The following is a 21,713-nucleotide window of genomic DNA, read 5'->3' on the forward strand; positions in this document are numbered from 1 at the left end:
CTCCATTTCTCTGGAAGATTCTCCTGATAATTAGTTGTCCTTGCCTGTCCAGTTACAGACGTGATGCTAACTCGGTTCTGAAGGCAGTTCTCTGCAGGAATTCCTGTCCTTCTTGGCATGTCAAAAGTGAATTCTTCAGTCATATAGAAAACATTCCAGGGGACGATGTTGGCTGTCCTGCATCTGATAGCATAAATGAGTAAACCTGCTCTTGACCTTACTTGCACATTTTCTGCCAAATTGGCAAAGATGGTGAGTGATTTTGGTGAGGAGTTCCTTGGGCTTGGATCCCTATTGGTAATCGGTGTGAAGCCATGCTCCAGTTGAGAGAAATTGGAGCAACTGCTAATTTGGATGAACTGCAATTGAGGATGTATTTCTCTATCTTTTGAATGTATCTTTCTAAACTTGTGCTAATTTTAGAGCCTAAACCATAAGCGTGCACATGGGGGAGCATGCCTTTGTACTCTGCAAATGACCTTGATCCTTTACAGGGTCAGTTGTCACTGTACTTTGCAATTGCCAACATATACTCTAAGCAATCAATATTTTAAAGGTAATAGAGGAATTTGTGCCACTGGGCTGTGTTCTGTAGGGGTAGTTCTTGCTTGGTTTTGTTTTCTTTCCACGAGATCAGTCGTGTTCAGTGTATTCCCTTCTGAGAAGGAAGTGACAGCGATGAGTTGCCATTGAGAGACAAGGCTCCTATTATTTTGGAAGGTTGAGTTTAGAAAACTCGAGGTGAGTAATAACAGTCTATGCACCACGATGGGTAACCTAGACCTGGATTATTACTCTCACACACGCAAAAAGGGAAAATGACATGATGTAACCCCCAGTGTCAATCACTGTAACGGGCTACAAAGCAAATTACATGGTGCATGCTCTGTTTTCCGCCCAAATGAAGGAATCATGACAACCTGCCATGGCTTCCACAGAGCAATTACTGCAGTTACTGAGTGGGTCTTGAGAACGGTGATGTGGGAGATGGCACTGCATTCCCTGTTCTTTAGTGAATAGTAAAAACAAGAAATGGAGAGGTGGCACTCTTCAGTAATGAATTTCCTGTGGATAGAGGAATATGAAGTGGCAAAAGTAATTTTCTTGTGTCTTTGCATGCATTTGTGCATATTATTTTTTTTTTTAGGATGAGTTAACTCTCCTGAATTCACACCCCCCCCCAAATGCTTGGCAATTGATTGTAGGTCACAGGCTTATAAATAAACATAGACTAAGCAAATGTTAGCAACCAGAAACATTTTGGACAATTGCAAGAATTCATGAATTCAGAAGGTTGTGTCTGCGCTGGCTGTCTTCTATGTAATGGTGTGCTGACTCATCGAGGCCATCAGTGGCTTCCTGACCTACAGTGTGTGTCTTCGCAAGGACCGTCCTGAATGACATGTACCATAGTGGCATACCTCCCCTCGGTTTCCTGTTTTACTGTTCTGTTCTCTTCTTGGTTATATTTCTGAAGAAGCAGAATTCGTAAAGCCACCATTTTCTTGTTCTTTTTACATTAAGTTACTTAAATGTATGACAGCTTTATTTTCATTTCATTTGAAAGGCTGAAAGAAAGGGATTTTGAATGATTAATTACTGGAAAGGCAGGTTTGCAGGCAGAGAAAAGGAGAACAAGACAGGGGGATGAAGAGACAGAGACAGATCTTTTGTCTGCTGGTGCACTCCACCAAGGGCTGTGATAGCCAGAGCTAAGCCTCGGTGAGGCCCAGAGCCAGGCATTTCTTCTGGGTCTACCGATGGGACAAAATCCCAGGCAGTTGGGCCATCGCTGGCTGCTTTCGCAGGTGCTGGGTCAGAAGTGTAGCAGTCAAAACTCAAATCAGGACTGTATGTGACATCAACATTGCACGTGGCAGCTTTACCTCCTTTGCAGTGCTGTCCCTGAAATACGAATGTGTGGCCTACGGCTCAACCTGAAAACCCCCAGCAGCCGGGATTGCACGAGGTCAGTGAGGCGCTCTGAACCACCTCTGTCTTTCTAAATGGTGTCAGGACTTGAACCCTCACCAGCTATCTGAAACAAGGAGTACTAGCAAAAAATTACATCAGAAGCGGGGAACCTGAGACTCGAATTGGGTGCTCCTTTCTGATATGTGGTCGGTTCAAGCACCAGCTCAACCACATAGCCAAATGTCTATCCCTCACAATATTCTAACGGTGAACCTATTGTGAAAACCAAACTCTGAGTTAAGAACTGTAGAAAGCCAAGTAGCAGATAAAGCCTGGCGCTTGCCCTGAGCAAACCTCAGGCTTATGAGTGTGGCCAAGGTGAGTACTTAATTGTTACTACTTTTAGGGGGATAAAAGACATGTGGAGACTCTGCCATTATTGTAACATCCTGAGATGTTCTGTATGCTGTCAAGAAGTTAAATCTCTTTTAAGAAAACACAACTCTTTCAAAATCTTGTGTTGTCTTTATTCCCCCATGGCCCCAGCAGTGCAGTTTGTGTTGTTGCATTTTGGCTTGTACTGGTACCTGGGAACTTCCTTCTGCGGTCCCCTCAGTGGCATGTTAGCTGCTCTGTACAAATCTAAGAAACAGGAGAGAGAGCGCACTGCTTATTCCATATTCGTTCCACATACAGACACCGGACACTTGGTTGATCACTGGTCACAGTGTTAGGGTAACTGTTTGCAGAGTAGCATCCCTCCCAAGGCCTGAGACGTCTTGAGGACCTTTCATTTTAGCTTTACCTCCCCGTGGAGACTTTTTAGTACTTTTCAGGTCTGATGTAAGCTGCTGTGCTGCGCTTGATGGATGAAACTTTTGTCTGCCTTGAGCTTTTCATTCTAGGGTGATGATTCAGTGCAGTCATTCCTTCCCAAATGCAAGCTGTGTCATTGAGGGGAGTTACCATGCTTACAGTAATGGTCAAGTGGATTGACTCGGTGGCTATGCTTCCTTTGAAGAGGATGAACTGAAACAGGGTTCTTTTTGCTGAGGCACTTAAGTATCTGAAGTTCAAAAGCTGAGCTAGTTAGGTTTTACTCAAGTTGAGATTTAAACAATTCAAAAAAAAAAAAAAAGAACGGCGAAGCAGGAATATCAATTCCAAAGACAGGGTTCTCGAGTGGGCTGGTAAGAGCAGAACGCAGTGAGAGGACAGGACTCAGCAGGAGCCAAAACTATTGGCCAAAGTTAAGTGGTTCTGCTTCATCTGCTAGTACATGTGTGTGGGACAGGAAATGTGACTTGGCTCTGGCACAGTGGATGCTCACACTTTTCTGATAGTACTGGTTTCTTATTTTACACAAAAGAAACTTTCTAGTTTCTAGTACCCTCTGCTTTTTAAACTGCCTCTGTGTGTGTGTGTGTGTGTGTGTGTGTGTCTGTAGCTGCATATGTGGTCACAAATAAATTTGATATCATTTTATCCTTACTCCTGTTTGCAATTAACATATTGACAATTCTCTGAGCATCTCTTTCATGGGGGTTTATGACCTTGTACTTACATTTTGTGTTGACATCCATTTCCGTGGTTGCAAATATATTCATCTAATGAGTATTAAGTACTGACTTAACAATGAATATGATAGACATAATTTTTCTTTTCATGAAGCTAATGGCCTAGAAGGGACACCATGCTGTGTTATGACAGATGTTTCACTTCCCCAGCATGGGATGGTAGTGCAGCTGGTTCATAATGAACAGAATAATACTCTGTTCATTCTTATCTCTGTGACGGAGTGCTTGCTGAATCTAGAAAGTTCCACTCACACTTTCAGTATGCTTCTGCCTTGCATTTGATTCTTCTGCTGTCATTTCCTTTTGACCTTGAGGAAACACCTCAAGCTCTTTGGGTATTTTCTTTTTCTGTGCTTCCAATGGACTGAATATATTACATTCACTCTTCGTTTGTTGAACTTAACATAGACACAAGCACAATTCATCATGTCTTCACATGTAACAGACACTGAATGCATGAACTTCAGCTTGTGTCTCTCACAAACCCCCAGGTGAATAGCAGATGCTGTGAGTTCCGAAATGAAAACCAGTGCAGGAAGTAGTTACCAACAATTGAATTTATAGCCAATGTTTGTCAGATTTTCATTCCCAAATTTCTTCTTTGGCTTATCTCCATTTTTCTCTGTTTCAACTAGAACATCTCCCACTTCTTATTCTTGGTTGTGCTTTTCGTTTCCCTATTTTAATGCCTTCCAAATAGTGCTGTTCAGTATTGAATATGAATACCCCTTCCACTTCGTCTTCAGGCAGAAGCCATTATTGTGATATAAAGCATTTGTTTATCATGTTAAGCATTATTAACAAAATATTTTGATAAAAATAAAACACACTCTTGTAGCAAGTAAATTTTACATGGATTTAAAGTTTCGATGAAGACTTCACCACCACAGCATTTTTCTCTTGTCAGAGAGGAACCAATGGGTTTTTACCTGCTCAGTATCTAAGGATAATCTTAAATATGTGGATTGCCTACAACGAGTGTAGGATGGTTACTTCTATTTTTCTTTTTTTGTTTTGATTGTGAATCTCATGCAGATTAGTTCTCTAAATTTTCTCACACATACAGTGAGGGAAAAAAAATCAGCATTGTAGGACTGCTTAGGAATTATAGTTTTAACATTACTACCAGAATAGTTCAGATTATCATGGCCATTAAAACTGCCTCTGATACTATTGTCTAGGTTTACAAGTCATGCTTTCTAACATTCAGATTGTCAGGAAGGATCACGTTTTTTTCAGATTTATTCATTTTTTTGGAAAGTCAGATATACAGAAAGAAGCTTTTCCATCCTCTGATTTACTCCCCAAGCAGCCACAGTGGCTGGAGCTGAGCCAATCTGAAGCCAGGAGCCAAGAGCTTCTTCCACATCTCCCACTCAGGTGCAAAATAACCCACTCTGTTCTCCACTGCTTTAGCAGGGACAGGGAGGGAGGTGGATGGGAAGCGGGGCTGCCAGGATTAGAACCAGCGCCCATATGGGATTCAGGTGCATGGAAAGTAAGTACTTTAGCCTCTAGACTATCACATCAGGCCCAAGGATCAAAATTTTTGAAGATTTTAAAATTTTTACTGGAAAGGCAGATTTACAGAGAGAGACAGAAAGATCTATTCACTGTTCATTCTTCAAATGATTGCGATAGCCAGAGTTGAACTAAACTTCTGGGTCTCCCATGTGGATGTAGGGGGTCCTAAGGACTTGGGCTATCCTCTGCTGCTTTCGCAGACCAGCTGGATCAAAAGTGCAGTCAGAACACAAACCAGTGCCTATATGGGATGCTCGTGCTTGAAGGTGGAGGATTAGCCTGTTGAGCCATGGCACTGGCCTGAGGATCAAACCTTCATTGTTACATTTAGTGGAGGTAGGGCCTTGTGCGGATAACAAACTCTGTGAGCCTGAATCTTCAGCTGTAACAAGAGGGAAGAGCCAGGGCTGTTGTCAAAGATTGTTATGAGGAATGAATGAGATTCTTATAGAGTTGGGCAGGGTTTGGCTCTGCCTCAACTGGCAAAGTCTCCAGCTCAAATGCTGGCATTTGGGTGTGAAAAATGCAAATTCATAGATCTCACTGCAGTTCCAGTGATTCAGGTATTCTGGTGGCAGGGGCCCAACTTGGCAAAGTGATTGTTTAAATATCTATATATATACATATATATATATATATTCCTCATATATAAAAGATGTATATAATATATATTAGAGAAATATATAATATATACATATGTGTATTATATAGAGGGAAGCAGTTGAGGGAGAGAAGGAGAGAACCCTTCCAGGCCATCTGTTGCCCTCCTTGGCCAGGGTCAGACCAAGGCCAAAGCTGGGGCCAGGAACTCAGTTCCGGCCTCTCACATTGGGTGGCAGGAACTCAGTCACTTGAGCCTTCCTGATGCTTCCCAGGATTTGTTCCAGCAGGAAGCTAGAGTTAGGATCCACAGTCAGGTATTCAACCTGAGCATTCTGATGCGGGCACAGACATCTACCTGGTGCACTATGTCTACCCTAGGTGATTTGTATGCATACTGCAATTTGAGAACTACTGGTTTCGGTGCATCATTGCATAATACCATTAAAAGACAATATCAGAAATAGCAGTTCTGCTTAAAATTAACTAGCTACCCTCCCCATGCCAGATACTCTGTTTATAATAATTCAAAATGGAGGTATTAGGGTATATAAAATGTATGCACAACCCAGCACAATTTTGTAACATTCTATACCAATGATTACTTTTAGAAAAAATAAATCTGGGTACATTATCAAGCCCTCCATGATTATTTTCTGGATTCTACTTGTATTGTTACTGAACATATTTTCTTTTGTCTCATGTCTGTTTTTCTGAGAGGTAATCAATTGGGTGTGACCTCAGCTGGCTTGTTCAATGTTTTACACAGGACTTCGATAAAATTAGACTGTAAAATAGATCATATCCCTTTTAATACAAGTGAAGCAGACCCCTGCAAGAAAAGTTCTAGCTTTCCCATATCTGCTACAAGCGACAACCAGGTGTCCCTGACTCTTCCAGATGACAAGCCACGTGTTTATCCTTCCTACCAGTCACTTGAGAAAGTCACAGAGAATGTTTGAGGTACGGCTTGTCAATCATTGAGTCGGTGTTACCCAGGCGTCAATGAACTCTGTCACTGTCACTCCTCGGATGTCATAAAGTCAAAGAGCTCCCAAGGACTCAATAAAGAGAGGATAAAAATCTAAGTAGATATATCTTAACGCAGGAAAATAAAAGAACAGGAGTTATTCAGGAGGAAAAGCAGAGTGGAAAGGAGGCAAAGAAATAAGCATAATTGGCATTTTAATGGGAATGAGTAACCAGTCGGTGCTACACTAAATCTCCTAGTCATTTGATCCCAATAAACCATCCAATCCTTGGGGCTGCTCTGGCAGTGTGAGATAACTGCTCTGAAGCCAACATGTGTTTAGCATAAAACTCACATTCAGATGCTTACTGTGTATCTGCTTTAGAAAAAATAAATTGGAAAGCCAAATCCTTTGAGGTGGTGTAAGGGGAAACAGCCTCATCGGGCTCATTGTGTACGTCACCCAGCACTTGCCTCCGGAAGTCCGCACTTGGGTGCTCACTGCTCGGGGATCCAAACCCTGGGCTGAGGCTTTGACTGCTCTGGGCTTTGACAACAGCCTTGCTTATGTACATTCGAAAAACTTTCAGTATGTTCATGATGGCAATCCTACTGCAATCGATTTTGATGATGGAGATATCAGAAGTAATGGTAATATCAAGGCAAATGTCAACTTATGACTTTGCTATAATATTACTAAATTAAAAAGCACAAGTATGATTTTCAGTGTTAACAATGATTGAGGAGGGGTCAGATTTTCTTTTCTTCCCCTTCTCCTCTTTTCAAAGCCTATTAACACATCTATATTGTCAGCTTTGGCTATGTAACATCAATCTCTCTGTATGAAAGCTATGCCATAGTACAGATCTATACTATGAAATTACAGCTCAACATTTGCCAAATGAGGAAGTAAAAGGCATATCCATTGAAGCAGACATGGCACGTGGGTACTTGTATATTTTAGGGAAACGGTATTTATTGTATCAATGTTTGGGTATGCTTAACAGAACAAGAAAAAATTTAGAAGTCTAGCACAAAATACTAGTATCAAAGCTAAAGCAATTTACCATCGCGATACAATCATAATTTCCTTGATTTAATTTCTTAAAGGTGTGTGAGAGTATATATATCTAGTGAGAGCTTCTGTGGCAACATCTCACACTACTTGTGGAGGAGAAAAGCAGAGACAGGCCAAAGCGAGAAAAAAAAAGTGGCAGACGATATTAAGTACTTTAATTGTGGACTTAAGCAGACTAATGTACAGTTCCGCTATAGGCATTTTAAATACAAGAGTTCTTTAGAAGGTTTGTGGAGAATGTATTATAAAAAAAATTAAGCACGTCTTAGAAACATTTTCACTAAATTAAATTTTGTTTAATTCCATTTTCTAACAACATTTTGGACACCTTGGAATGTGAACATAACCCAGTAAACTGGTGCGGATAATGTATGGTCATATCTCTTAAGGTAAATGCATTTCCTTGCTTTCCCAAGGACATATTTACAATGTTCCTTCTTGCCTACTTTTTGGAAGGAACAGAAGGAATGTGCTTTTTTTGTTTTGTTTTTTGGCCAGTGAGATAGGCTCTCGGAGCATTTACCATAGGTCTATATTTTCAAGTGTGTTTTGGTGTAGCATCAGACGTGTTCCAATGGATGTGCCAGAAATTGAGAAGGACAGTGAGCTAATTTTGGTACTGACTGGTGATATATTTGCAATGCCAAGATACAATGATCAACATGTGTTAAGATATATTATATTCTAGTCATAAACTAACATTTAATATATAAACACACACATTATATATATGTTATATATTTAATTTCATCTAGTCTTCTCAGGTAAATCTAATAAAATTATAAAAGCTGTCTGCTTGGTAAAATAATTTAAAACTTTATCCTCAGAAAGCAAGTTATATTATTCAGAGTATAGAACCTGTGTGTGTAATCATTAAAAAAAATCAAGACCTCTTGAAACTCATTTGATTCATCTCTGAGACCAGACAATGAGTTTCCTTTGGCTATTCCTGTTTGGCAAGCCCTTCTTTCTATGACCTTAACACCACTGGCATATCTTGGCTTCTGTTTATGGGATCCTATTTTGTTTTGAGACAACTTCTACTAGATTTATTTGTTGTTCTTTGTATCCTTTAAGCACTTCAGTAGAGTGAGGATTGCTTCTGTATTCCTTCTATCTTTTGGTATCTCCACACTAAACCCATGTATGAACTTTCCCATCATTGTGTGCACTTGTTCTGGACTGAACTATGTTACCCTTCTTTGACCCCAAATTCACATGATGTAACCCTAACTTCAATATGAATATATTTGGGGATGGCACTGTCAGGAAGTAGTTAAGGGTAAATGGATTAATAAGATTGGGTTTTATTGAGCAATGCAGATTGCTTTGTTTGAAGAGGAAGTGAGACCCTCCCTCTCAGGAAACACGTGGGAGCAGAGTGTGAAGGTAGCTGTTTGTAAGCCAGGAAGAGAGCTTGCAACAGAAACTGAATCTTACAGAAGCTTGATCTGGAACTTGTTACGTGCAAAAGTATGAGAAGTAATTTTCTCATATTTAAGGTATTTTACAATTTTGATATTTTGTTACAGTAGTGCAAGTTCACTAACGCAAAGTGTGTCATTCTGTTTCTTCATTACCATGCCAAATATTTCAGGAAAATGGTAGAAAATGATTGGGTTCCCTAGAGACAGTACTGTGGAATTGAAAGTTTCAAACTTAGGATAAGAAGGTTAGATTTTTCAGTCGTGATTTTTTCTACTAAGTAGCTGTGTGACCTTGGAGAGCTCAGTTAAATACTTCTAGTCTGTTTTCTTTGTAATATATATAATCGGGAAAGTGTCTGCTATTTCACAGTAAAAGAGAAAATATAGCTAGAATTAAAATTTTACTAGTGCTACATAATACCAGAGAACCCCTGGCTACAATGTAGAAATCTTTAAGAAGAGGCTTAATGCAGGGTGTAATATGACAGATGAACTTTTAAAAAATTTTATAGGGATAAGAACTGGATTCTGTTTCACAGAAAATCACTCCCATAGTGTCAAAATCATCATTGTTTTATTTCTGTAAATCATCATTGTCTTGACAGGGTAACCAACAAATTAGACCCTGTTTCCATAGCTCTACTGTTAAGTCACTTCCATCACAGCCTTTCTCACTGGTCTTCTCAAGTTCTGGCACATCCATTGGAACATGTCTGATCCTACCACCCTCTTCTCTTGTTCTTATATAAGAGGGTGGGCTTACTATTTTCTTCATAGTAACTGGTTTTTTTCACCTAGAACCTCAAACATTGTGGAGTTTCACCTTTACTGACATTGGATGAGTTATTATTTTTTATTTCAAGCATGCATGTCTCCTTCATACTCAATGATAGATGTAGTATTTGATTTTGAGAACTTTTCAAGGCGTGGTTCACTGCTTCTGTTCCTTGACTAGATAAAACCTTGCTGTTTACAAATGCCAGTAATGCATTCCCCCCATTTTTGTGATGTACCTGGGTTATGAATTTCTGTTCTATTTCAACATTTTACTTGTTGATGGAACAGGGACACGAGCTTTAGCCATTACAGCTTCCTGCCTGAAACAAGATCCAGTTCTCAGAGGAATGCTTGCTCCTACATTCTTCCCCCAAATCTAGCTTAATCCTGTACCCCATTTGTTCCCCACTCCGTCTTTGACATTCCTTACCAGGTGTGAAAGCTCTCAGAAAAAAAAAACATGTAAAACCACCTCAGCTCTGCCCCTGACCTCCTCTTCCAGCTATCCCCTAGCCCCTAACAACTATAAAAGATGAAGCCTACCGGGGGCCTTGCTCACTCTGAATGCATGCTGGTAGTTAGCCACTCCTATGAATTTATTTCCCTTAAATAAATTTATTTCCTGTGTCCTGTTGGCTTCCTCTTTTTCCTTACTATTAAATTTAATCTGATCTATCCTGTTATCCCCTCTATTCAGCCCTTTCTTAAGTAATTTATTGTGAATCTCCAATAAAATCAGTTTGTCTTTCCTTGACAAATTACTGCTAATTATTGTAGCAACATTATTTTTATATCCTTATTAGATTAAAATCTTCATGTACAATAATTATGCTAATTATCAAACATGTCCAACACTATAATGTTTTAATTCATACAAGTTATGGATGTTTTTGGAGAAAGATCAAACTTTATTTAGTTGGAGTATGGCTGAGGAGAGCCTTGTCCCGGGCTTGATCTACATGAGATACTAAAAAAAATTTTTTTAATACACATCCTTTTCTGCATTGATGGGCTGGTACATAGTGTTCAGCGAATATTTATCAGATTACCAGCAGGAAGAAAAGTTAAAAATGGTTCTTCTCCTATATATGAAATTGTGGCATTTCTAAAGTGTATGGGGAGGAAGCTAATACAGCATTTTCATGGTGTAATTAAGGCAACGAAAGCTTTATAATTTAGGAAAGAAGGAAGACATTCCATTGAAGCAAAGGGGAGATTATCATATAAACATTTCTGTTGCTCTGTGTACCTGAAGATCGGGCTGCAATGAGACATCTTATAGGACTGTACATGTTTGCGGTGGGAGACTCAGAGTTCAAAGCATCCCTGAACTTGTGTGATTTCAACCAGAAGTTTTGTTTTGTTTTTAATGATAGCAGCAAGATAATTGGTCTGAGGATCCCCAACATGCGTTTTTTTCTTTTTTTAAGGATAATAACAGGTAATTTGAAAGATGATACGCATCATCACTATTGGAGTGCTCGGAGTGGTTCATTTAGTTGTAAAATAGAGCTATGATGTGTACAATTAGTTTGATTTCATAGAAGCCTTTAGTCACTGTACACTTTATTCAAAGCTTCACAGCTGGTGGAGGACAGAGAATTCACAGCCAATATTTGAATACTGTCTTACAATGCCAGAATCCAGGACCAATGCCAAACGCATTGGGCATGGCAGATACAATCTTAATATTTCTTCAAAGAAACATAATGAAAAAATACTTTAGTTGAGGAACATCAACCAATGTATCTAAATGACTGTCACTTTAAATCTGGCCATGCTTGAATAATAGGTCATTCATTCATTCAAATAATAAGTCATTGGCATAAAAAGTACTTGATGTACTTAAAATCAATCACAAAGATTGATGATGCTTCATGTCAACGTCATGTTACAGCTGTCTTCATGACTGCCAAGTATATTATTACAACATGACTATTTTGTCAATTGTAGCTTATGAGCCATGAGAATGACTTAGTTACATCTCTTGACTCCTTAAAAAATAAATCCTTTCCTAGGTGTAGAATTTACTATATAATTTAAAATTCTAGATTGCAGCTAATATGTAGGGAATAGGACAAGGAGTAAAGTTTGAAAAGGATACCAACCACAGTAGTTTCCTATTGTGCCAAACAAAAGCACAGCATTCTATTTTTCTCCCAAATTACCTTGCAAGCAAAATCACGGAAATAGCACATTTATCAGAAATGAAATCCAAATATCAGATGCGAAATTTTCCACAAGAAGGGACTAGTCCAGCTGGGGCACTAACATTCAGACCTCAATATCTATACCTTTTCCATCACATCACACTTACCTCCATATCAGCCAAGTCTGGAATTCGATAGGACTAGAACTATTTTAGCATATTGTCCCTAAACTGTTTCTTCATCTTTAAAATATATTATCTAACACTCAAATTGCACACAGACCATACTGATAAAAACACTTAACATGATGTCTGGCACAATATGAGGTTAAATTACTGCTTTACTATAAGTAAATTATGATAACAGCCAGAAAATGAACTTAATAGGATGTCTCTGAGCCTGAATTTTTTTTTTCACTCCCCAAGGTTGTCATGAGTATAATAATTCCACTATTGAAATCTGAATTTACAGAATCAGTTGCAAAGAATATTCATGCACATGAAATGGAAGTATTTAAAACTTGAAAAGTTGGTTAGAGGGGAGACACTTTGTTATTCACCATAAAAAATACTGATGGTGAATAACAAAGTATCATGAAGGATTATCCAACTGGCCAAGAAAGCAGCTGCCAGAAGATGCAGAAATGTAAGGGAAATTGAAACTCTAAGGAGTGGATAATGAATATCGTAATTGAAAACTCTAAAGCAAAAACAAATCAGGGAAGAGGGGCTCAGAATTAGGATTCATTTACACTTTCCTTTTAGATTTGCTTCTTCATAACACCTTAAAAGTAGCAGACATTATAAAATACATTACCTAATAATATTTTCTAGATTGGAGTGTTTCTATAATCTTACCTCTTTCGAATAGTCTTTCCCCCTTCCCCCTGATCATCAGCTTGAAGAGTTGTTTCTGTGTCAACAGAATTGTTAGTCCCATGATGGGTCATATCCGACGGGTTTCTATAATTAGGAACTGGTTACAACATGCGTTACCATAGGCATGTTGCCTTAACTCAGTTGGATGTTAGTAAGATCGAGCAAAAATAGCCCAGGGTAAGATCATTTTTTTTTTTTCGATGTTAAGAAAATAAAGTTGTATTATCGTACAAAGTTTTGGGAAGAACATTTTATTGCTAAGCATATCCTTGAACGAAAATACAAATATGAAATAAAAGAGAAAAGGCAAAAGAAAAAGCAATAACATCACAACATCATAAAATAACTTCCTTTAGGAGCTGCTAATAAAATAACAGGAATATGATAAAAGCTCACATACAGGATGCACATGTTCCCATAAAATTGTCCAAATAGAAACTTACACTAAAGGAATAGAACAGTTTTTTTTTTTTTTTTTTTTTTTACTCAAAGAAGAAATGTAAAGAAATAAAGCAGGAAATCAGTTCACAAGACCTCAAGACTCCAAGAACAGCAATCTTTCACGGACATCGAGATATAATCAACTTCATAAAGGCTGGGCCATGTAGGTTATCTAAAATCGTGCTTTGATATCGTTTTATAGTCCTGTCTGTTTTAATGATAACGCAAATATTGAAAAAAAAAGCCTCTTTAACACATTGAAATATCAGTTATGAGGAACATCTCTTCCATACACATTAGGAACTGCAACCACCGTGTAGATCGTGCCTGTCTGCCCATGTATTGAATATTGAAGTTTTTTTTTTCTCAGAGTCAAATATTCATGCAACTTACAAAGACCAGCGAGAGTAGATTTCTACATCTAATCAGCTGATTTTTCATCTGTACAAAAGAAACTGTATCTGACCCTTCAGAGGACTCACTTTTCTGAGTGAATGCTTGTCTTGGTTTGTCTCTTGCTTTTTAGGTTGCTATGGCCACACAACCGGTTTATTTTTCTGTACATCGTTTCCTCTTTACACACACAAAAAAAGAAAAAGAAATAGACAACTGGAATACAAACCGAACATACTGAAATAAAGATAGAAAAAGGAAATAACAGTTCTTAAAGCAGTATATACAGAGGTGGCTAAGGAGTTATACCAGCAAAAATGTAGTAAAATATGTAAACAAAATCTGAGATTTTTTTTTTTCATTAAATTCTCTGACAGTTAACTGTGACAAACGAAAACTCACACTTTCTTCACATTTTCAGGTTTGCTTTTTTGTTGCTGTGTCATTTTCTTTGAAAACCACATTCTCATTCCACTTCAAGACTTTAACAGATTTCCTGTGTCAGTCATCCCATCAAACATACCATGATAAATATATCTATATATATTTATTTATATATATATTATACTATTAAATTCCTTTTGTGTGTGTGTGTCACAGCAGCTTTATTCATTTATTTATTTGTTTTTAAAAAAGATGTGCAACGGGAGAAGTGAGCACATGGAAGTCGGGGAGTTCTCTGTATCAGGCTACAAAATTAAACCACAATGAAGACCATTGAGCCGTCGGGGGTGGGGAAAGAACGATGTATTCTGTACTCTGTCGTGAGGTGTTCGGCTTGTGTGACCTTTGCGGTCCCACCACAGGTTGAACTCCCCTATTGTCTGATTTTCCACAGACCTTGGGATTGTCTAGTTCAAATCGTTATTATTTGCATGCACTTTGATCAGTGACAGATCCAGCCCACCCCCTTCCCCTTGCTAGGAAAGGCTGTATTAAATTGTGGGGGCGCTCCCCTTGAATACAATTTGGCTGGCTTCATGGAAGGGAATAGGATTAAGCCAATAGCTTTGAGAAGAACCAGCCCTAAAGCCCTCCTGTTGAGGGTCTGGGTGGCAAATTGTGGCATTAGATCCTGTTGAGGGGGGGGACAGCTTCTTAAATCAATAGTGTCATCCAACCCATGGTTTATCCTATGTGTTCAACAAAGCATTTTACAGGAAACAAACAACAGATTATAGAGACATCACAGCCTGATGTGTAGAGTGAATGTCACGGTAGCTTTTAAGTTCATATGGCAAATAGTCTCTCTGAGTTGCTTTTTTTTTTTTTCATTTTTACTTACATCCAGTCATTCAAAAAAAAAAATAAATAAACGAACAAACCCAAAAGCCATTTTTTCCCCTCAGATCTTGAAAAGTTACACGCACACTAGCCAGAACCAGATAAAGGTTGTGTATAGTTTTTTTTTTTTTTAATTTCATTTTGTTGGAATTTTGTTATTTTTTTTAAATTTTTTAAATTGTTTATTTTTACATAATGAAACAGAAAGAGAAAACATGGTTACAGTCAAGCTTCACGAACATTACAGGCCCACTCGGAGTTATGGGACAAGTGAGCCAGGAAGTCTTGTTCCTTTTGCAAAAGGTCCTGGTGAGAAGGAAGCTTCCCAGTCTGGGAAAGCAGAGGAGCCATCGGCTTGCTCCAGGGCGCTAAGTGTGTGCTTTGTGTCACAGCAGGACAGAATGAGCTGTCTCCCGGCTGCTGCTGCACCTGCGCAGCCCTGGCTGCACTGTAGAGAGACATCTGTGAGTGCGTCCCGTGAAGAAATGGATTTTTCCCCACCAAAGTGATGGTATACCCCGTCTCCTAGTTAGCACAGTTGTGACATCTGTAAAAACTCCTGGTCAGAGTCCTTCGCTTGTTGAGAGAGAACGCCGCCGTCGGGGAGGCAGCGCGCCTCGGTGTCGTGACGGTTACACGTAATACTCCTTGTCCTTGTTTTTCTGTTTCTTGTGGCCGCTCTTGGAGCTCTGCTGCTTCTCCTTCATGAGCGTGCCGTTGCTCTGGGCCGAGTTGCTGATGTAGTTCCGCGTCTCATCCACTTGATAGGACCCCTCGTCCCTGTTCCTGTACTTGTACATGGCGTACAGGAGGATGAGGATGCAGAGGGCGGCAGCAGCCACAATGCCGACGACCATCCCTGTTGTACTGCTCGACTCCCGGATCACCTCTGAGGCCCCCGGAACCCGTCTGATTCCCGGCTCCGTGGGGTTTGCTGTGGGCACATTACGGAACATGGGGGAAGTAATTAGTGGGTTCTTCAGTTTGGTGCTGTCTAGCTCATAGGCAGTGGGCAACGGAAGCAAGACTACGTCAGGCTGGGGTTTGAGATCACGGTTATTCATTTTGCCAGCTGGCAATTTGGGCACCATCCCAGACGAGGAGGAAGCTGTGAAGCGGATCAGCTCAGGGGATAAAGGTGTGGTAGTAGTCCTACTAGTCTCGGAGACTTTGTTAGATCTAAAGTCCTTGGATTCCCACTTGGGCGCATGCGCTTTGTAGCCACCTTCGAAGATTGAAGTGGAAAGACTCTTATCTGTTACCAAGGAGAAGGTGGTGTAAAAATCTTCATCATCAGTAGGGGGCAGGTTAGAGTCAAAGGTTTCCCCTGAGCCATACCCAGATATCACCAAGCCATCATCATCATCACAACCATCGCTGCCTTGGTCCGACAGGCAAGGTAACCCCGCCTCAGAGGTCATGGAGAGGGAATCTTTGGTGGTCTCAATAATGGTGAGGAGGGGGCGAAAGGTAGAGGGAAGAGTAATGGAAGGTGCACGAGTAGCAATAGGAGGGGTAGCTAAGGGGTCTTCTACAAGAAGAGGAATAACTAATTCACCTCCTGGGATTGAAAAGAAAAGAGAAGAACAGAATTAGTACAGTCATCCACAATGGTTCTCAGGCACTTTCCATGAAGGCGATTCTTAGGCTACAGCTCAGAAACCATCATCCCGACAGCCTAGACCCATGGACGGTTACTTTGGGAGTAGCCTCATCGAGGCAGGCTAAGGGGTTGGTTAGAAGCCTCTTGCCATCCGAAGCAGACATCCTTAAATCTGGGGTTTTTGAAGATACTCTCAAGTAATTACTTAGGTAGAATGCAAATATGTTCCCAGGATCAGCTTGGGGGATGATGACAGGTGATGGTGGTGTTGTACATTGGCTGGCTAGCAAACTGGTGTGGGTACATTCTGACATGTGTTAACTCAGGAGTTTAGTAATGGCCTTGTAGCATCTCTTTTTTCTTGGGAGTTTACTTAGCTTGCTCCCAGTGCATGGTCTTTATCACTGATAACAAGATCAAGGATTTAAATGGCATGCCGTCTTCATTCACTATAAACTGCCAGACATTATGCAGAGTTAAAATGTTGCTCTAACAAACTCATTTTGACTATTTCCAGAAAGTTCCCTCTGACTAAATGACAGCTGGGCTCATGTTAGTGTATTATGTTTATCAATTGTTTTTTTTTTTCTTGCTGTATGAAGTATATGCTGAGGTGGAAGGTCCATTTTAATCATACTCAATTTAGATGGTTACTGTACATTTTAAATTAAAGATGAGTGTTTTAACATAGATATTTTTGTAATGACAGTGGCAAGAATGTCTGTTTCCTCACCAACTCTCATCATTGCCTTGCAAATATGTGGAGAGTTAGGTCAGAAAGAAAGTTCAGGGTAGTTTGCTAGATCACCACTCCTTGCTAAGCAGAGATGGTCCAGCAACTCAGTGTTGGATGTTGCTCCCCTCACTGGCTAAGACTATGATCTCTGATGTCAGCTCGGTGTCCAGGACCTCGGCTTTTCACAATGCCTTTTGCCATGATGCATCATGAAAAGTCACAGCCTTCTTATTACCTTTGTTTCATAAAAGTTTATTCTGACAAATAACCTTTTGCAGAGAGCCTGTTCTGCTTCCCCAGTTGGTCAGCAAGTTGAGATTTGGCTTTGTTGTTGAATGTTTTGTTGTTGTTGCCGTTGTTGTCTGCTGGGTCTGAAAGCGCTCCGATGGCTCAGTGTCCAGTGCATTGCACCTTGGGTGATGACTGAGGTAATGGCTGGTGTCTGAGTTAATACTGTTTTTCATGTTTCATGCTATAGGGTTTACAAATTAGAACTCTCATTAATTAGAGCAGTTGTAGGAGCTGTAGAGTATCAGATTTCAGGCAAGTGAAGGACTTGCATGGGTACATTTAGTTCCAAATGAAGCTCACTGGGGGACAGAAGGGTCATTATTATAAATGGAAATCGTAGTGAAAAATACGTGGAATTATTTAGATAACTGTAATGCTAACATCTGCCTAGGACAAGTGTGTGAGTTGGGATATATAATTGATTTTGATATAAACTTTGGCTTCAAACAGTTGTAGCGTACTCTCCGCCCATCTTATCTAAGTTTCCAGTCCTGTAAATTTACCCATAGACTATAAAAAAATGGAAATCATTGTCCATTTTTTTTCCTTATTTTGTTCTTATGTAAAATCTTATATAGCATTTGCATTGTCAGGTAATTTAAGGAAATCAGAAATGATTAAAAGTATATAAGAGGATTTGCATAGGTTATATACAAACCCTGTGCTGCTGGAGCTGTGCGTCTGGAACAGCCACTGACCTTTCTATCCACAAGGAACCTAGGCCCCTCCCTTCTGAAAGACGATGCCAAGAAGCCCAAAAGGGCTATCAGTTGAGCAGGATCTCTTTAACCATGAGGTCCTTCCTTTGTGGGAGGCCACTGAAGACATTTCTTTGTGTGATTCAAAGTAATCACCCCAGGAAATGTTGGAGCACTGGTACTGTCTTTTTCGCCTCCCAAATATGATGGCACCTGTGAGCATATGTGTGTCTGTGCTTATGAAAGTATTCATGGACTGGTACTGTCTTTTTCGCCTCCCAAATATGATGGCACCTGTGAGCATATGTGTGTCTGTGCTTACGAAAGTATTCATGGCACACACATATCTAAAGTGATAAAGGGTTCTTGGCAGAGTGAGACCAAACCTGTAATCCATCAAAACCCTCATTTCCACTGTCATCCGGAGACTTTTTCATCAGTTTGGAATAACTAGCCACATTCTGGAAAGTTAACATTTGAAAATGATGAATATGTACCCTTCTGGCAGGACTGCTTTTCTTTAGAGAGATCAGGAGGGATAGAAAAGGTCTATTTTAGTCTTGAACGCAGCCCTGCTTTAAAAAATTTTTTTCTTTTTTTGCTGTGTGAGTGTATTTATAGATATATAATTCATACCTCTAGGGCTGATATCTGGCCAAGGGGCTCTCTGCCTTCAAAAAAGACAGTGTATTAAACATTTAATAGGACTCCTCTGAACTGTGTGAATGTTGTAGGTGAGAGTGAATGCAGCAGGTCACCTAAAAAAGCCAAGGGGACCAGCAGGAAGTTTCCATCTGGCTTCAACCTCTGCTTCTCTGGAGACAGTCTGAGATCTCACCAAAATACCAACAAAACAATGAGGCTGAAAAGCGAGGCCTCGGGCAGGGGACACTGTGCTCTGGTTCCTTGAGTTTCTCTTACATATCCCTGGCCTTGATACCTCATCTGTTAATATCGAGCAATTTGGTGCCCTAATAATTATAGACTTGGGGCACATAAATATCCCGAAGCTTATCAACAATAAATTTCTCTTCATCCACCATCAGACAAATTTTGTCTAAGACAAACATGGCAAGTACCTGGGAAGAACATAGAGAAAAGTCAAGTATTGCATAAGAGTTTTGCCTAACTCTTATTATGGGAGTTTCTGCATAGGGTGTTTCTATTGCCCTACCTACTTATGAGCTAATGATGCATATAAAATGGGTTTGATTTTAAAAAGTTTGTTGCAGTTTAGTTTTACCCACTGCAGTACTAGGAGTGATTCAGATAACTCTGACCAGAAATAGACATTACAAGTAAGACAAGCCACCAACTGGAGATTTGTCATTTGCTGGGTAAGAGTTTTCTTCTGAAATCCAACTCCAAGTGGCAGAAGTGGTATGCACTAGTCATAGGACTTAGCTCATACTTCTTAATGCCCATTTCCAACCACTAGTGTCAATATGAAGCTAAATAATACACATTAAGTCTTTAACATATACTTGGTACTAATATTTCTAGAAGTATCTGACTTCAAAACACTTGAATTATTGGGCCCTTTCTTCTGGTTTTTTTTTCCTATGCCAATCACTGCGTTTCTTTCATGTGTTGAGTTTGAAAGATGATTTCATGAAAAGAGCTTCATTTAGAAAACAAATGCATTAAATTGACCTGGGTGTTTTTTTTCCCACAGAAATTAAACTTTCTCATTTAATTAGGTAAAATGACATTCCATTTAGGAAACTCTTAGTTTTATTTCTCTAATGTTACCCAACACGTTTCAAACCCTGCATATTTTGTAAACTGAGGTAGAGTGTCCATTTACTGAAAATGTTGATTTGGAATCAGTCATTATTCAGTTAGCAACTGGATTTTTTTTAACAGCTTCAAGTAACATTGATATCAATAATTAATGTAAAAAGAGTGACTTATTTAATAAATGTATACTTCTGACCCAGTTTAGGTTTCTTGAAGTGTGCAAGGTGTGACAAGCTCACATATCTTTCAAGTTGAGGCATGTCATGTTAGAATTATGCCCAATGGTGGTACCGTTAAAAGCTTTATAAAGCTTACCTGATTAAATCCTTGAGGAAAATGGCAGCTATTGATGCAAAGGGAACAGACACAAAGCCAATGTGTTGTTTTCTTTGTGTTGTGCCAGTCATTTCTGTATACTGGAGGGCACCGATATTTGAAAACAACACTTAGATCACCTGGGGTTTCTGGTGTGTGTATTCTCAGTAAAACTGACTGTGTATCCTGTGGTGCTGCTGATGGTACAATCCTGGGTAACCACACTACCACAGTCACTTGAGAGTACCTTATTTCCCCTTGGCTAAAGGAAAAATAAAATAAAAGCACTAATGTCCCTGAATGCTTTCTAAAGAATTAAATAAGAAAGCAATTACCACTGATAATATTTGGAGCTAAGTCAACTGATTTTCTTCTGGGGAACATGCCTTCCACCGGCTGTAACCAGGTCACTATTTCACTGTAGAGTCTAACAACACTTTCAAGGCTTTAAAATTCAGAGCAAAGGAAATCAGGCAGAGGCCAGGTTTTCTTTGGATAAAGGACTATTTATCCACCCCTTTCCACCAACAGTAAATTCACATAGATTATTTGGAGCAATTCAGCACACAATACAACAGTGAAAATTAAGCAAATGAAAGCCAAAGAAACAAAATAATATGCTCTTCAAAATCATATAGTAGGAAATAAAATGAACTTGAAAGCTAAAATAAGCAAGGGAGGGGAGTCAGTAGAAATACAAATAGGGACAGAAAGGCATTCGCAATATAAGAACAGGTAGAAAAGTAAGAGCAAATTAACAAAAGGCGATTGTTAGTAAGCAAAGAAAGAAATCATTTCCATATAGGCAAAGTAATTTAAAAGAATTACCGTATTGATTTTTAGTCAACTTACATCAACAAATTGCCCGCATGTTTTTTGGCATGAAAGAAAAATTTACAAAAGAAAGTTGTGTAAGAATGCTCTTGGACAAAATGAATTGCCACATTCTTGTAACTTGCTTTTTGTTGTTGCTGTTGTTGTCATTACTTAAAAAAAAACTTTTGAACAAAATGTCTAATTTTTCAAATAGAATAATTTTACAACAGGATGATACAGGGAGGCGACAGCACATACATCCACACCACATAACATGAAAAGAAAAAAAAATCTGCACTTCAGGAAAGTTAACTTTTGGGGTTTTGGAAGGGCATCAATTGAAATGTAAAATAATTCTGGTCACTATGATTGAAAAATCAAAAAAATAGCTATTTAACAATTTGCTTTAAAAAATCAGTCTGAAAGGATTCAATGAATTTCTGCGTTATTGTAGATTTTCAGATATATAAATGTTTTTGTCCTTTGACAAAGTTTAGACTT

The 21,713-nt window shown here is 39.2% G+C and overlaps 1 protein-coding gene across 11 annotated transcripts in view; it reads right to left on the bottom strand.

Annotated features, from left to right (window-relative positions):
* Window positions 1-14,995: 14,995 nt before the first annotated feature.
* NRXN3 (neurexin 3) overlaps window positions 14,996-21,713 on the bottom strand; it is a 1,255,286-nt gene continuing 1,248,568 nt past the window's right edge. For 7 of the 11 annotated variants that reach the window (XM_040975219.1, XM_040975218.1, XM_040975221.1 and 4 more), the window contains one exon: window positions 14,996-15,947. In XM_040975219.1, the coding sequence (XP_040831153.1) occupies window positions 15,646-15,947 (302 nt within the window). In that variant the 3' untranslated portion in view covers window positions 14,996-15,645. Of the gene's footprint in view, window positions 16,575-21,713 lie in introns of all 11 variants that reach the window. The other 4 variants (XM_040975217.1, XM_040975215.1, XM_040975223.1 and 1 more) reach the window with 2 other exon arrangements.

The sequence above is a fragment of the Ochotona curzoniae genome, unplaced genomic scaffold (genome assembly GCF_017591425.1).
Source record: "Ochotona curzoniae isolate NIBS_2020 unplaced genomic scaffold, NIBS_Ocur_1.0 contig_2688, whole genome shotgun sequence".
Lineage (NCBI taxonomy): Eukaryota > Metazoa > Chordata > Mammalia > Lagomorpha > Ochotonidae > Ochotona > Ochotona curzoniae.